Source organism: Syngnathus floridae, chromosome 22 (assembly GCF_059516105.1).
Source record: "Syngnathus floridae isolate MCC-2025c chromosome 22, RoL_Sflo_1.0, whole genome shotgun sequence".
Taxonomy (NCBI): domain Eukaryota; kingdom Metazoa; phylum Chordata; class Actinopteri; order Syngnathiformes; family Syngnathidae; genus Syngnathus; species Syngnathus floridae.
This window is the reverse complement of record NC_142434.1, coordinates 81633-94426: the sequence shown is the minus strand read 5'-3', so window position 1 is coordinate 94426 and position 12794 is coordinate 81633. Positions and strand designations below refer to the sequence as shown.

At 59.5% G+C, this 12794-nt stretch overlaps 3 protein-coding genes across 3 annotated transcripts; 2 read left to right on the top strand and 1 right to left on the bottom strand.

Moving 5' to 3' along the window:
- Window positions 1-83: 83 nt before the first annotated feature.
- crebl2 (cAMP responsive element binding protein-like 2) lies at window positions 84-1075 on the bottom strand. The gene is made up of 3 exons (XM_088367350.1): window positions 855-1075; window positions 545-745; window positions 84-457 (listed from the first exon to the last, which is right to left on the bottom strand). Exons 1-3 carry the CDS (start codon window positions 870-872, stop codon window positions 248-250), a joined length of 429 nt encoding a protein of 142 aa, XP_088223476.1. The 5' UTR covers window positions 873-1075; the 3' UTR covers window positions 84-247.
- A 187-nt stretch (window positions 1076-1262) lies between these two features.
- dusp16 (dual specificity phosphatase 16) lies at window positions 1263-4434 on the top strand. Its single transcript, XM_088367277.1, has 7 exons — window positions 1263-1633; window positions 1907-2249; window positions 2367-2505; window positions 2696-2856; window positions 2984-3143; window positions 3222-3345; window positions 3432-4434. Exons 2-7 carry the CDS (start codon window positions 1977-1979, stop codon window positions 4027-4029), a joined length of 1455 nt encoding a protein of 484 aa, XP_088223403.1. The 5' UTR covers window positions 1263-1633; window positions 1907-1976; the 3' UTR covers window positions 4030-4434.
- A 141-nt stretch (window positions 4435-4575) lies between these two features.
- eps8a (EGFR pathway substrate 8a, signaling adaptor) lies at window positions 4576-12419 on the top strand. The gene is made up of 25 exons (XM_088367190.1): window positions 4576-5130; window positions 5236-5265; window positions 6149-6219; window positions 6728-6786; window positions 6859-6909; window positions 6973-7040; window positions 7123-7284; window positions 7356-7505; window positions 7570-7652; window positions 7902-8017; window positions 8086-8144; window positions 8453-8573; window positions 8658-8746; window positions 8806-8880; window positions 8939-9087; window positions 9167-9299; window positions 9362-9423; window positions 9490-9580; window positions 9646-9795; window positions 9903-9938; window positions 10593-10616; window positions 10684-10906; window positions 11072-11276; window positions 11357-11489; window positions 12087-12419. The coding sequence occupies exons 1-25, from the start codon at window positions 4771-4773 to the stop codon at window positions 12162-12164; spliced, it is 2778 nt and encodes a 925-aa protein (XP_088223316.1). The 5' UTR covers window positions 4576-4770; the 3' UTR covers window positions 12165-12419.
- The last annotated feature ends 375 nt before the right edge of the window (window positions 12420-12794 follow it).

The window sequence follows — 12794 nt, the reverse complement described above, 5'->3', positions numbered from 1 at the left end:
TTTGCGTCCTTTTCAGAAGCGATGTTGCCTGGCTGTAATATGGGCCATTCTAAATTTCATTTGAGCAGATGACAATTGTTGGCTTGATTGGATTTTTTTTAATTCTTATTATTGCTGATCTTCAAAAAGAACAGGTGTGACAACAGTTCCGAAGCACAGCTGCAAGTAGCCTGCTTGACGAGTGGACGTGTCCGGCAAATGTTCCAAAGTCAGGACAAAATCTTCTTTATATCAGGGCGTTGGCCCCTCATGAGACGTTTTGGTTTTTGGCGCTCTTGGCCGTTCTGGTGGTTGCGCCTCCCCCCACAGCAGGCCCCCGGTGGTGGAGCTGCTGCTGCTGATGATGATGCTGCTGCTGCTGCTGCTGCTGCTGCTGCTGCTGGTCGTCGGCCGTCAGCAAAGCCTTGATCTCCGAGGGGATCTTTCCCCGATCCATGGCCGAGCACCACTGCTTGTACTGCGAGCAAAGGCATGACGTCAGCACGGAGGAGCCAAGGTAAAGGAGGCATCGGGAGAGCAGCAACGGCTCTTGCGTCGGTCTCACCATGTCCAGCTCCTCCCGGAGCGCGCAGATGGCCCTCTCCTTGCTGGAGACCAGTTCCTCCAGGTACTGGTAGCGCAGCTTCTTCCTGGCGCGGCACTCCCTGGCGCTCTGACGGCTTCGCTCCAGTTTGGCCTTCAGGTCGATCTTGGCCGGCTTTCGACCGCGCTTGCCGGGCTTCTTGGCTTTGCCCGCCGCCAGCATCTGCACTCAAGCGCACATATGACGGAAGAGTTGAAGGTCTTCCTCCGTTCCGTTACGTCACGAGACCATTCCAAACAAACATGTCCGCCCGCCCGCTGGCTCAGCTCACCTTGTTATTTTCCTCCATGTCGGATTGTTTGCGAGGCTTTTGGCTGCTCGCTCGCTCGATCTCCGCCCGGCCCCGGCCTTCCGCTTGAGCGGCTCTCCGCTTGGCCTTTCGCGCGTCGGCTCTCAGTTGGCGTCGAAAGTGACAAGGGCGGCACCAATTGTCCTGCTCCGAAACAACGGCAACAAGCAGAGCCCGCCCCGAGACCACAGCGCTCGCTGACAACGTCATTTACCACGCCTCCTTTTTTTTTTTTTTCCTCCTCCTCAAAACTTTATTTCTCATGACAACAATGGATGATCTAATGTGTTTTCTTTTTCTTCCGTCTTCAATACTGGGGGGAAATTTGGGAAGATGTGATGTTCACAAAGACAGTGAGAGAAGTTCGACAGCGGCCATCATATTGCATCAAAAGTGTATCAAATGTGCAAAGAGACTTGATTATGAGATCGTCGATGCTCACACAAAACACTTGGAACATAGGTTAACCTAGGTAAACAAAGAGAAGAGCAACACAGAGAAGTTTCCATTTTGGAGACAGTATCGTTGTAATTGTAATTTCTTTCGAAATGAATTGTAATGTGCGCCTGCGCCTTTAAGAGACGCCAGTTCGTCGGGATGACGTAACGCTCTTTTCTCTGCCATGACCTCAGCGCCTTTGGACGCGGATAAAGTTTGGACGAGCGAGCACACAACGCCTGTGAAACTGTTTTTGTTCGGCAACGGTTGAATTTGGGTCCCCGCCTGGGCCTCGAAAGACTCCGATGTCGAACGTTCGAGCGGTGAGTCGCAAAATGGACTCGAGTTTGGCTCGACGTGTGGTGACGTCACGACAACTTGTCCGTTTGGCTTAACTCGAGTTGCCTCGGAGACACGGAGCGTTTCATCGTGACTTGTCTTGAACGTTGACACTTGGCTAATCCAATCCACTGGTTATTAACTCTTTGGTGTGAAGATGATCTCCATTTTCAGACGTCAACTTAACCGCTGCCGTGTTCTGCCTTCTCATCAGCACTTCATATGTCATGCCTTTTTCTTGTCGCCTTTGTTCAAAGATTTCCCGCGCCTGACGTCAGACTCGGGACGTCAGACTCGGGAAGTCATCGCGGCGTTGGCCGTCGTGACATGGCGGAAGCCTCTTTGGCGACAGAGCCTCCCACACCCGTCCGGGTGCGCTCCCTGCCGGCGGAGGCGCTGGCGGGCCTGCTAGAGGGGGGCCGAGGGGTCACGGGTCAAGCAGGGGGCGTGCTGCTGGTGGACAGCCGACCCTTTGCGGACTTCAACGCGCGACGCATCGCCCACGCCGTCAACGTCAACGCGTCCAAGCTGCTTAAGCGGCGGCTGCAGCGGGACAAAGTTCACGTCAAGGACGTCCTGCGCCAGGCCGCCGGAAGCGAGGTGAGGCCCGCTCTTGCTTGCCGTGTCAACTGGCTGCTCACGTGGCGCTGGCCTGGCTGCCTGCCTGCCTGCCTGCCCGCCCACCTGCCAGAACCTGCCCGCCCGCCCTTTGTTCAGGTGGCGCTGGAGGCCGGCCTGCAGCTGGTGGTCTACGATGAGGATTCGTGGGATGCGTGCGCATTGCGCAGTGACGCCTTCGCTGCCGTCCTGCTCCTCAAGCTCCAGCCGCACTTCCCGTCTGTGCGCCTGCTGGCTGGTGAGTGGCTGGCTCTGGAAGTGGGCTTTGGCCCAGTTGGAAGGGCTTAGTATGTTGGAATTTCCCGCAAGTGAGCGTCAGCAGCGAGGGTCCGGCCGGTGTGGGCACTTTTCCCAGCTCTTTCTTAACGGCACGCGCACTGACAGGACCTCCCCTGCCCCGCCCCGCCCCCTTTTTTGTGTGAGCTCAGGCGGCTTCTCGCAGTTTTCTCGCCAATTTGCGTGCCTGTGCGAGGGGAAGCAGACGGCGACGGCGGCGGCGAGGCCGTCGTCTCCGCCGGCCGCGACACCAGGCCCCACCCGTATCCTGCCGCACCTATACCTGGGCTGCCAGCGGGACGTCCTCAACAAGGTGGCCGCGCCTGCTGATGATGTGGCTTCCGGTGTGACATCTGCCTGCCTGCCTGCCTGCCTGCCTGTGTGTGTGTGTGTGTGTGTGTGTGTGTGTGTGCGTGCGCGCGCGTGCGCACAACTGTCAGGAAGCGATGCAGCGCGACGCCATCGCCTACGTGCTGAACGCCAGCAACACGTGCCCCAAACCCGACTTCATCGCCGACTCGCGCTTCCTGAGGGTTCCCGTGGACGACGGCTTCTGCGACAAGATCCTCCCCTGGTTGGACGCCTCGCTGGACTTCATCGGTCGGCAAGCGGTCACGCCACTCTGGGCACTCTTCCCGTCGCCGTTCGCTCTTCATGTGCGTGTGGCGTGCCTTACAGAGAAGGCCAAGGCGTCGGACGCCCGCGTGCTGGTCCACTGCTTGGCGGGCATCTCGCGCTCAGCCACCATCGCCATCGCCTACATCATGAAGCGGATGGACATGTCGCTGGACGAGGCGTACAGGTGGCCGCCGCCGCCGCCACCCGGATCGCCGCCGCGCTCCTGACTCCACGCGCTCCTGACTGGCGGTGTCGTCCGTCCACCTGCAGGTTTGTGAAGGAGAAGAGGCCCAGCATCTCCCCCAACTTCAACTTCCTGGGTCAGCTGCTAGACTTTGAAAAGAAGATCTCCCGAGAAGCGCCACGGCAGGTCCCGGCCGGTGGACAGCAAGTCCCGGCCGGCCAATGGCACCCCGCTCGGCCGGACGAGCTGGCGCGGGCCCCCGGCGGCCTCCGCTTGGAGGACGCTGCCCGACTCCACGGCGCCCCAGAGTCAACGCGCCACTTCTCCCCCGTGGAGGAGGTCTCCGAGCAAAGTTGGGACGAGTCCGCCGTCCCTCGCCGGAGGGCACCCGGAGCTTGGCCCGCCGGCACCCTCAGAGGGTGGCACTCGGACATCCTGCCAGCCCCGGGGGGCCGCCGTTGCCTCTCCCCCTCGGATACGGCGCGCTTCTACTCGGCGGCGTTTGCTCGCGGGCCGGAGGCGCCGCCGCGGCAGCCCCGAGCGTCCGACCGCAGCGTTTCTCGCAGGAGTTGGCATGAGGAGAGCCACTTTGAGAAGACCCGAAGCTATCCGGACAGGACGGAAAACCAGCTGGCCACGCCAGACAGCTTTTCTGCCAGCTTGGAGCTCATCGGCGTGTCCTGACACAAAGGCCAAAGGTCACGCCCAGTCGCTGGGGTCGTTTTGCATATGGAGGAAGCGTGGAAGTTGAGCATAGTTGTCTGCGCATGCCTATCTGCGTTTTGTGCACGAAGGGGGGGGGGGGGGGGGGCTGGTGGGGATTGCGGGCAAAGCCAGGCTCGCCCGAGGCTCGTCACGGCCACGCAATTAGACGGACGGAAAGAGACGACGGACGCTCCTCGGTGAGCAGAAAGCCAGGCTGTCGCCGTCTGTGCCTCCCAGCTCGTTTCCTTTGGCATCGAGCAGCAGCTGACCTCAAATCGAGCAGTTTCATAGCGACCAACTCTTAAGGATCGACCTATTATTGGCCTTTTTTTTGTTTTAATCTGACTACCGCGGCCTCAGTGATAAATTTAAAAACTTCAGGGAGCTTTTGATTTGTTTGATTTGAGGTGCCGCTTCCAACCGGCACTTTTTGTTGCACTTGGATTTTTTTATTTTCGGGAGGGGGGGGGGGGGGGCGGCGCTTTAATAAACATGTTCCAAGGCATTTGCACTGTTTGTTATCGCTTTTGCTGCAACTGAAAATGGGCTCCAAGTATTGCTTGGTCAATCGTATGGGCGAACAGCTTCCTGACAGTAGCAACCAAGAATGAAAGTTTTGGTGCCGGCAGGTCAGGGGGGCGCGAATAAAAGTTTTGATGACCGCAGGGGGCGCTGCTCTGCTCAGCTCAGCCTCGTCAAGTGCCGTTAGCATTAGCGTGCATGACGGAGGCTGCATATTGGGCAAGCTCTTGTTTTATCTACAGTCAACGGCCATGTATGTTCTTCTCCACGTTTCCAGGTGCAAAGGTCATCTTGCTGGCCGCTGGCTGTCTGGCTTGTGTGTGGTGCAGGAAACAAGGGGCACAAAGGCGCAGAGTCCGAATGGGAATCATAAATCTTGAACGGACTTCCTGTTGCCCGCCCCACGTCAGGTCAGGTGCTGAGGAGCTTAAACCGAGCCGAAGGAGGATTGTGGGTGGCTGCTGCTCGCCTTTCACCGTCACTTTGGGCGCGTTTGTGCTTCACTCGTGTGTCACTCGCTCGCCCGCCCGCCACGCTCCCTCCCATGTGACTTTTAAGGTGAGCCACCCGCTCCTCTCCGCCCGCAACGCTCCCTTCCATGTGACTTTAACGTGAGCCACCCGCTCCTGCTGCTGGCTGGCCGGCCGGCCGACCGGCAGGCAGGCAGGCAGGCAGGCAGACTTCCTGGAGAAGGTCAGTGAGCTCGAACGACTTGCCTGCTAACGCGCACAATTCACCTGACGCACGCTTTGTCACTTGACAACCTGAGAATTGTGACGATTGCTTCGTAACCACATGTTCCTCGAAGTAACGTCGTTCTTTCTTTCTTTCTTTCTTTCTTTCTTTCTTTCTTTCTTTCTTTCTTTCTTTCTTTCTTTCCATCTGTTGCATTTGGCTGTCCAATCTTCTTATCTTCTTTGTTGTGCGTGCGTGTGCGTATGCGCAAGCTGAGCTGCCGTGTTGTCGCCACCACTCCAACAACAAGCACGTGTGCACGGAAATGGGAGGGCCCATAAGTGCTTTTATGGTCCATGCGCAAATTGCACACGGGCTGGCTGTCAATCACCGGACCCGCACAGTCCGCAACGTGTTGCGTTGGGGTGTCAGTGACCACGACGACATTTCCAAGTCCGTCTTTGCTTGCCGGCTGAGCTGCTTGCCGTCTCCATGGCAACCTGACGCACAGTGAAGGGAGGGGCCGCATGCTGCGTCACGTGGACGTGTCCTCTCATCCCCTCCCCTCCGCTTTCTCCTTCCTCGTCTTCTCCTCTTCTCGGCTTCCTGCCCGAGCAAATTAGAAATGAGTTGATGCTGACACTATTTGTTCACATTGTACCATTTGCGTCTTCTTACTCGTTTCTGTTGCCATGGATACCGAAACTAAAATGAACGTCGGTCCGGCCGCTGACTAAATGATGAAGCTGTGGGAAAAGTCACCGCTTGTCATCTGTGATGACACTTTGATTGCAATCTTTACATCACACGTGGTTGTGCTCCAATGATGAGATAGATGGCACCTGAGGGCATGTTTTCAATGCTGGTCTTGTGCGTGTGTGTGTGTGTGTGTGTCTTTCAGTTGTTCATCGCAAACGAGATGAACGGCAATGAGACGCCAGCCTTCCCCATCTTTGGCCCCTCCTACACCAAGTCAGTCCAAGTCTGCTCCCGTCTGAGCCTTGCGCGTCGGACCTTCACGCACGACACGATGCTAGCGCCCGTAGCGTCCGTCAATGGGGCCTGGCGTGCGCGTGGTGTCACCTGCTAATGTGATAATATGCTCAGTGGAGTCGCTAGTTGCGCTAAAGCCGCCCATGCTCCCTGTGTTGACCCGAGAAGCTGAAGCTGATCCTCAAGCCGCCGCTGCCGCCGCCGCTAATTCCGTCACTAAAATCAGCTCGCCGGACCTTGGCCCAGAAACGAGACGTGACCCGGACGGTGACTCGGACCTTGACCGGAACTGCGACCTCGACTAGGACCTTGGCCTGAACTGGGCAGGGACCGCAGAACGTGACCTTGATCCCCCACCTGGACCCGACTTGACCGAAAGCGAGACTCGACTTTCAGAATCTGACTCCAGACCGGGACCCAATCTTGACCTCGAGAGATGAGCTCCGCCCCTCCGAATCCTAACGCTAAACGTTTGTGTATGTGACAGCAGCCATGACGCTTCCCAAGCCAAAGCTACGGCAAAGTCCCGTGCCAAAGCTCTTGTCGGTAAGTCGGCGCCTTTGGCGATCGCTGTCCGCTCTCCTCGACCAAGGAGCCGTTTGCGATGTGTGTTGACAGAAAGCGATCAAGTCTACTTCCTGCACTCATCGTCCGGACAGAAGCGGAAAGGTGAGCGGTGTCGCCGGCACGTGGCCTCGGCTTGAGACGTGCTTTGACGTTTGTGTGCGCCAGGGCGACGGAAATGGCATCGCACGAGCAGCGTCGACAGCCGCGCTGACACGTCCCAGTACCAGGTGGAGGTGAGTGGCGCCCGCCCGCCCCCGTCCGGCGTGTCAAAGGTGTCCCGCCGGCCGGAAGGCTGACGTCGGCCTTCCGGCGCAGCACCTGAGCACCTTTGTGATGGAGCGCAAAGCCGGCCTGCTGACGGTGGAGGACGGCGTGCGACGGCTGCGGCTGCTGGACGCCAGAGGGAAGATCTGGACGCAGGACATGCTGCTGCGTGTCCACCGCGACAACGTCAGCCTCGTCGACGCAGACACCGAGGTGGCTCGCCCTCTTCCGCTGATTGCTAGCACGCACCGTCCTTGTTCGAGTCGCCATTTTGTGTGTTCCAGTGCGAGCTGGAAGTGTTTCCGCTGAGTTCGGTCCAGCAGTGCCAAGCGGTGAGCAACGCGTGCAGCTTTGACTCCATCTTGGCGCTGGTGTGCAAGGACTTGGGTCAGAACAAAGCCGACCTTCACCTCTTCCAGTGCGAGCACATCAAGGTAAGGCGGCGGTGGGGGGGAGGGAGGCTTACCTCGGAGCCGTCTAAGCCGCGCGCGTCCGCAGGCCCACCTGATCCACGCCGACATCCAGAGCGCCTTGACGGATGCCAAAGGAGGCAAAGCCAGGAAACGGCCGGAGGTCCTCAAGTAAGTCCTGCCCGCGGCGCGTTCCGCCGGATGTAGCCCGCCCAAAGTCCGCCGCTTAGCTTTCAGTTGCCCGTATTTAAAAATGCGCAAGGCTTTCCGGCCAAAATATGGCAGCAGTCCGAGCCACTTTTTAGAATGACCGCCGGCTCCACATCAGCCGCCGCCACCCTTCATTTTGTGTTTTGGAGCGTCGCCGGCTCGAGCGAGCGAGCGAGCGAGCGCCTTGACTGATCAATGTGCCGCCGGTAGGATGATCCTGAAGAGCGAGGGCCAAATTCCGCCTCCTCCCGCCGCTCCCGCCCCAGAAGCGCCGACCGGTGCGGATGACCCAGAGAGTGGAGCCGACGCCCCGCCGGACCGCCGTGGTGAGCGACAGTGAACTCGTGGCCCGTGCGACCGTACGCAGAGCTCACCGCCTGGCCTTCGCACGCAGGTGAACCGCAGAAGGCGCCGTTGGAGGACGCCGAGGTGGTCCTTGTGGACCGCGATGTGGTAAGAGGAAAGCAATGGGTGGAATAGCGATAGGATGGCAGAATGGCAGGATGGCAGGCTTTCATTGGGCCAGCACGCACGCACGCTGGAGTGGACTTGATGTGGTGGACTCATTTGTTGAAGAGGACATGTAACTAAACTAAAAAGCCAATTGCAGGCGTCTCCCACGTCATTGCTGGCGTGGTGCCACGGGTCCGGGCCACGGGTCCGGGCCACGGGTCCGGGCCACGGCGCCTGGCCACGGCGCCTGGCCACGGCGCCTGGCTTGTAAGATTTTACCACTAATACATTGCGCTGCCTGCACTCAGCAAATCCTGAACCGCCTCCTGGACGACATCGAGGCCTTCATCGGCCAACTGCAAAAAGCGGCCGAGGCCAGCGGTCAGCTGGCCCAGCGCAAGAAAAACAAGAACAAGAAGAGTCCCGGAGGTGCTGGCAGCGTCCAACTTGCGTGCGGTAGTCACACTGCCTGCCTGCCTGCCTGAGCCCGCTGACCGTGTCTTTGTCCTCCAGAGGGCGTCCTGACGCTGCGCTCCAGAGCGCCCGACCGCCGCCGCTTCCTTGACTGTCTGCAGAAGTTCAAGTTTGCCTTCAACCAGCTGGTGAGGCTGCAAGCGCCAACGGCGCCCACCCCAGGATTGAGCGCATGTCCCGTCCGCAGGGCAAACTCAACGGCCGCATCCAGAACCCCAGCGCAGACGAGCTTCTCCACTTCCTCTTCACCCCCCTGAGAATGGTAAGAGCCGTCCCCGCCCGAGGGGAAGCGCGTCTGACGGCCCCGCCCCCCCGCACAGGTGGTCCGGGCATCGGGCGGTGCCGAAGTAGCCCGCGGCGTAACGGTCCCGCTCCTCACCCGCGCCGCCATTGAGCTCCTGCACGCCACCGGCACCGCCGAGGAGCGCCGCCTTTGGGTGACGCTGGGAGACGGGTGGACCAAGTGCAGGTCGCCGTGGCCGGCCGGGCAAGCCGCCGATCTGCCGCCCGTCCGTGCGCACCCTGACCTCGACCGACTGCTCGGACAGGTTGGAGTGGCCCAAGGATCACGACTTCCCGCCGTGCCCGCTGGTCTTCGATGACGGTTGGGAGCCGCCGCCGCCACCGGCCACCGCACGACCCACAGGATGCCTGGCCGACGGCGAAAGCTACTCAAAGGAGGTGAGTCGCCGGCAGCGTGGCGGCGGGAACTGATGCAGCTCAGCGGCCTTCTTGTGTGGCAGGCGTCCCGCCGACAAAGTTTGGAAGAAGACGTCGCCCCCGAGCACGCCGGCGGACACCAAGCGTGAGTTGACGCCGCAAAGATCCCGCCACCTGCTTTGCACGGACCTCATCGGCGGCTGCTTTCCAGGAAGCAAAGCAGACGCTTTGCCAAATCCAAGTACGACTTTGTGGCCAGGAACAACACTGAGCTGTCAGTGCTCAAGGACGAGCTGGTGGAGGTGAGCGGCAGCGGCGGCGGCAGCGGCGGCGGCAGCGAGCCTGTCTCTTGCCTCCTGTCTCACAGGTCCTAGATGATCGCAAGCAGTGGTGGAAGGTGCGCAACGGCGACGGCTCGCTGGGCTACGTGCCAAACAACATCCTGGAGGCCGCCGCTGCGCCCGCTGTGGATATGACGGGTCGCGGCGGCGAGCCCGTCTACAGCCACACCATACAGGTGCCTCCAATGCCTGCGCAGAGCTGCCGGCCTGTGACGGACGGCGTGAGCCATCCTCCTGGCCTTGGCTCACTCACGCATGTCCACTTGCCTCTTTGTGTTTGAAGCTGATGATGCCGCGGAAGGAGTTTGACGTGTTCAAGGTAGGGTGGCGGCTAGGGGCGGGGCTTAGCAGCGGTTACGCTTTGCTTCTCAAAGGGACAGTCGCACGTTTGCAACCCGAAGGGCTCGCATGTCCGACTCTTCCTTGTGTGTGTGTGTGTGTGTGTGTGTGTGTGTGTGTGTGTGTGTGTGTGTGTGTGTGTGTGTGTGCGTGCGTGTGTGTGTGTGTGTGTGTGTGTGTGTGTGTGTGTGTGTGCTGGCATTACATGTTTGTTTTATTTTCATGAATTCAAGTTAATTTGCCAGGGTCTTTCTTTTTGTCATATCTTTGTGGCTAAAAACATGCGAGCAGCTGTGAAGGCCATATCAGTGTTGAGCAAGGCTTTCTGACAAGGAACAACCGATGTGCCAGTCGTGTCCAACTGTCACTCACTGCCGTCAAACGACTAAGTGGATTGGACTCATTGTACAGTGAAATATGACAGGTTCACTCCGGAAATGTAAAACGCCAGGCAGGCACGAGCTATCTGAAAGTGGCAAGGGGCCTTTGCCCAGCCCGGCTTTGCCGTCGCCCAGCCCCGCTTTGCCCTCTTGGTTTTCTAGCACGCCAGCTACTAGCAAACTAGCTGAGGAGAAACTTAGCGTGTTTATTTATTTATGTATGCTTGTGTTTTCTTTTTGCGCGCGGGTCGCAGCAATTATTGGGAGAGCTCAACGAGGTAACCTTTTACCCCGGCACGTTGAACTTTGACCCCGCCCGCTCATGGTCTCCTCGCTGCCCCTCAGAAGCAGAGTGTCGCCAGGACGGAAAAGCTTCCCGCCAAAGTGGTGCCCATGCCCCCGCCGCCCGCTGGTCCGCCCACGCCGCCGCCCGCCGTAGAAACCGGCCGCGAGACGGCCGCCGTGGCCGAGTGGCGCGTCAGTCGCCCCGACGGCGCGCCGACCCGTGAGGCAAACGAAGACGACGACGACGACGACGACAACACCGCCGCGAGAGCCCTTACCGATCGTGAGTATGCCCAGCACGGCCCGTCAATTGGTCGTATTCGGTTCGACGACTCCATCGAGCTCCGAGCCAACATGTCAGTGGAGCGTTGGCTCGCTTTTGGTGCTGTTGAGGAAAAGGCCCAAACTGGCAACTGTGCGTGAACGTTGTGCTCAAATGTGTCGCTAGGCAGGAAGTCCACCATGGAGGAGGTCCAGGACGAGTTACTCCACCGCTTGACGTTGGGCCGCAGTGCCTGCAAGCAAGTCGGCGTGCCGGCGCGGCGCGGCGCTGCTGCCGCCGCCGCCGCCAACCTTCCCGGCGTCAGCATCACGTACGAGTCGTCGCCCGACGACGTGCGCGGCTGGCTGGAGGCCAAAGGTTTCGCCCCGGTGTGAGTAGGGCCGGACCACGGCGCACACGGTCGGTTGGGCGGGAAAGAAGTCACGGCGGCCACATCTTGTTTGCGCGCAGCACCGTGGAGAGTCTGGGCGTGCTGACGGGTGCGCAACTCTTTTCGCTCAACAAGGACGAGCTGAAAACGGTCTGCCCGGACGACGGCGCTCGCGTCTTCAGCCAGGTCGCCGTGCAGAAGGCCGCGCTGGAGGTAGGTGGGCTGCTTGAACGGGACGGGACGGAGACTCCGAGGTTGGGCCTTGACGCTTCAATCAACCCGTGTGACTTGGCGTGTGACTTGGCGTGTGACTTGGCGTGACTTGGCGTGTGACTTGGGTCCACTTCTGCCCCCCCCCCCCCCCCCCCCACCCCTTCACTGCTTGCATTGGCATGCGCTGTGTGGCGAGCGTGCTGTGTGCTCTCTTCAGGTGTTCTTCTGAGCCTCTTGGCATCATCTTCATGGCTGCATTCAGGTATTGCTGCTACCGCCCAGGAAGCCCGCTTCCTGGCGTCCTGTAACGCTCACCTCACACCCTCTGCCAGCGTGTGGCTCAGCACACAAGTCCTCACAGTAGCTCTCGCTCCACTAGCCGCTCCGTCGCTGACATATTTCCTCATCATTGTTCCTCACGGCTGTTCCTCATTGTCCTTCCTCATAGCTGCTCCTCGTCGGTGTTGCTCATTGCTGAGTTCTCCCTCCCCTTGGTCTTCATGTTGTTCCTGCTCGTCTGCCTCCCCTCAAGCTCCGTCAACCTTGCCACGTCTTGACGTTTGTTCCTCTTGTTGTTCCCCACCCGGCCGTCTTCAGCGCGAGTCTGGCTCCGAGCTGCGGGAGGTGATGAGGAGGCGTCAGCAGATCCTGGCGGGAGCGGGCCCCACCCATTGAAGATCTTGCCACCCGGTTCAGCCCGACGGCACCTTGCCACTGGAACGTTCGCCGACGCTCGTGTTGACGAAGCCACGTCGCAGCGAGCGGTGTTAGCTTAGCCGCCCGCCATTGGTCACTGCATCAGCTCGGAGCTGTTTTCTTGTCGCGCCGCTTCTTGTGCTGCAATAGCAAAAAGTGTCACTTAGTGAGCGACTGCAAGCATTTCTTTGTTACCGGGCCCTCTTTTAGAATAAATGGAAGAAGCACACGGTCTTTGGCGCCCTCTCATTTCAAAAGTCGCCCATTGAGCCCAGCCACGCTCCAGAAAGTGGCCTGCCCTATCTGCCCGGAGATGGAGCCACTTTGCTAGCCACTACATGAGCTTCTGAAGCCTGTCGACGCAACGGCTCAACCTTTACAAGGTTGCTCTTTCCAAAAAAACTTTCCGAGTCCTGGCGCACGTGTCCAGGTATCGTCTCACGCGCACGCTGCGGCAGGCGAGAGGCGACTCATTTATAATAGAGAAGCTGTTGAAGTGCTTGATGCTGATGGGAAGGGAGCAAGGAAGGAAGGAAGGAAGGAAGGAAGGAAGGAAGGAAGGAAGCAGCCAGCCAGCCAGCCAGCCAGCCAGCCAGCCAGCCAGCCAAC